At 72.4% G+C, this 1299-nt stretch overlaps 1 protein-coding gene across 1 annotated transcript; it reads right to left on the reverse strand.

Moving 5' to 3' along the window:
• Positions 1-204: 204 nt before the first annotated feature.
• On the reverse strand, positions 205-1291 carry LOC105854684 (vegetative cell wall protein gp1-like; the record flags this gene model as incomplete). The annotated part of the gene is made up of 3 exons (XM_012734981.1): positions 205-836; positions 957-1088; positions 1209-1291. Coding segments are annotated over 3 exons (847 nt in total), but the record flags the coding sequence as incomplete, so codon positions are not given.
• Between the last annotated feature and the right edge of the window lie 8 nt (positions 1292-1299).

Here is a 1299-nt window from a genome sequence, read left to right on the forward strand (position 1 = left end):
TCACCTGGAGGGCCAGGAGGCGCGGGGCGCAGGGGGCTCCTGCTCGGAGGCGTCCCAGTGCTCTGGCTCGGGCAGGAGGGAGCGGCACTGCCCAAACGGGCAGCGCCAGGCGGCGGCAGTGAGGCTGCCGGCCAGCTCTGCGGCAGCTGCCAGGAGAGGCGCGTGCCAGCGCGTCCGGGGCGAGGTGCCGGCACTGGCCCTGCCTCAGTGTCGGCCGGGGGTGTCCAGGAGCCTGGTGCCCGCCGCTGAAGGCTTCTGGATCTCCTGGGCCGGCCAGAGGCTCTGGATCTCCTGGGGCCGGCCAGAGGCTTCTGGATCTCCGGGGCCGGCCAGAGGCTTCTGGATCTCCGGGGCCGGCCAGAGAATTCTGGATCTCCGGGGCCGGCCAGAGGCTTCTGGATCTCCTGGGGCCGGACAGAGGCTTCTGGATCTCCTGGGCCGGCCAGAGGCTCTGGATCTCCTGGGGTCGGACAGAGGCTTCTGGATCTCCTGGGGCCGGCCAGAGGCTTCTGGATCTCCGGGGCTGGCCAGAGAATTCTGGATCTCCGGGGCCGGCCAGAGGCTTCTGGATCTCCTGGGGCCGGGCGCCGGGCCGGCCTCAGGGCTCACAGGAAGCCCTGGGAGGAGATGCCGCCTGCTGGAGCAGTGTCGGGCTGCAGGCTGCCAGGCAGCATGGCACCTGGCCGGGCAGGCTTGCGGCCAGCGGCGGGGGGGGACAGCTCCTGTCTTCGTGTCCCTGCTGGGCTGCTCCTCTTGGGGCCTCTTTTCTGCTGCTGTGGCTTGTCCAGGGGTAGCTGTGTTGAGGGGCGCAGCAGCTGTGGCCGGGGGCCTGGGACCTGGAGGGAGCAGGTGGTCAGGGAAGGGCCGGGGCTGTGGGCACAGGGGAGCGGGCGGGAGGTGGGGTGGGGGAGACCTGGGGGGACGCCCGGGGTGCTCAGAGGTGGGGGGATGCTCACCTGTGGTCGCTCTCCTGGCTCCTGGGCGCTGGCCACTCCCAGGCTGGGCTGGCACGGGGCCCTGGGGACCTCCGCGGCTTGGTGAGTCATCCCGAGAGAGCCGCCTTCTCCGAGATGAGCTGTGAGTCACCGCTGTGGGGACAGAGCGCCCGTGAGCGGCGTGGTGCCGCCTCCCCTGCCCCGCCCCCTCGCCCCCGGGCGCTCCCACCACCCTGCCACCCAGCTCCTGCATGTCCCCCGCGAGGGGCTCACCTGGAGGGCCAGGAGGCGCGGGGCGCAGGGGGCTCCTGCTCGGAGGCGTCCCAGTGCTCTGGCTCGGGCAGGAGGGAGCGGCACTGCCCAA

This window comes from Condylura cristata, unplaced genomic scaffold (genome assembly GCF_000260355.1).
Source record: "Condylura cristata isolate star-nosed mole 26May11 unplaced genomic scaffold, ConCri1.0 scaffold00309, whole genome shotgun sequence".
NCBI classification, from domain to species: domain Eukaryota; kingdom Metazoa; phylum Chordata; class Mammalia; order Eulipotyphla; family Talpidae; genus Condylura; species Condylura cristata.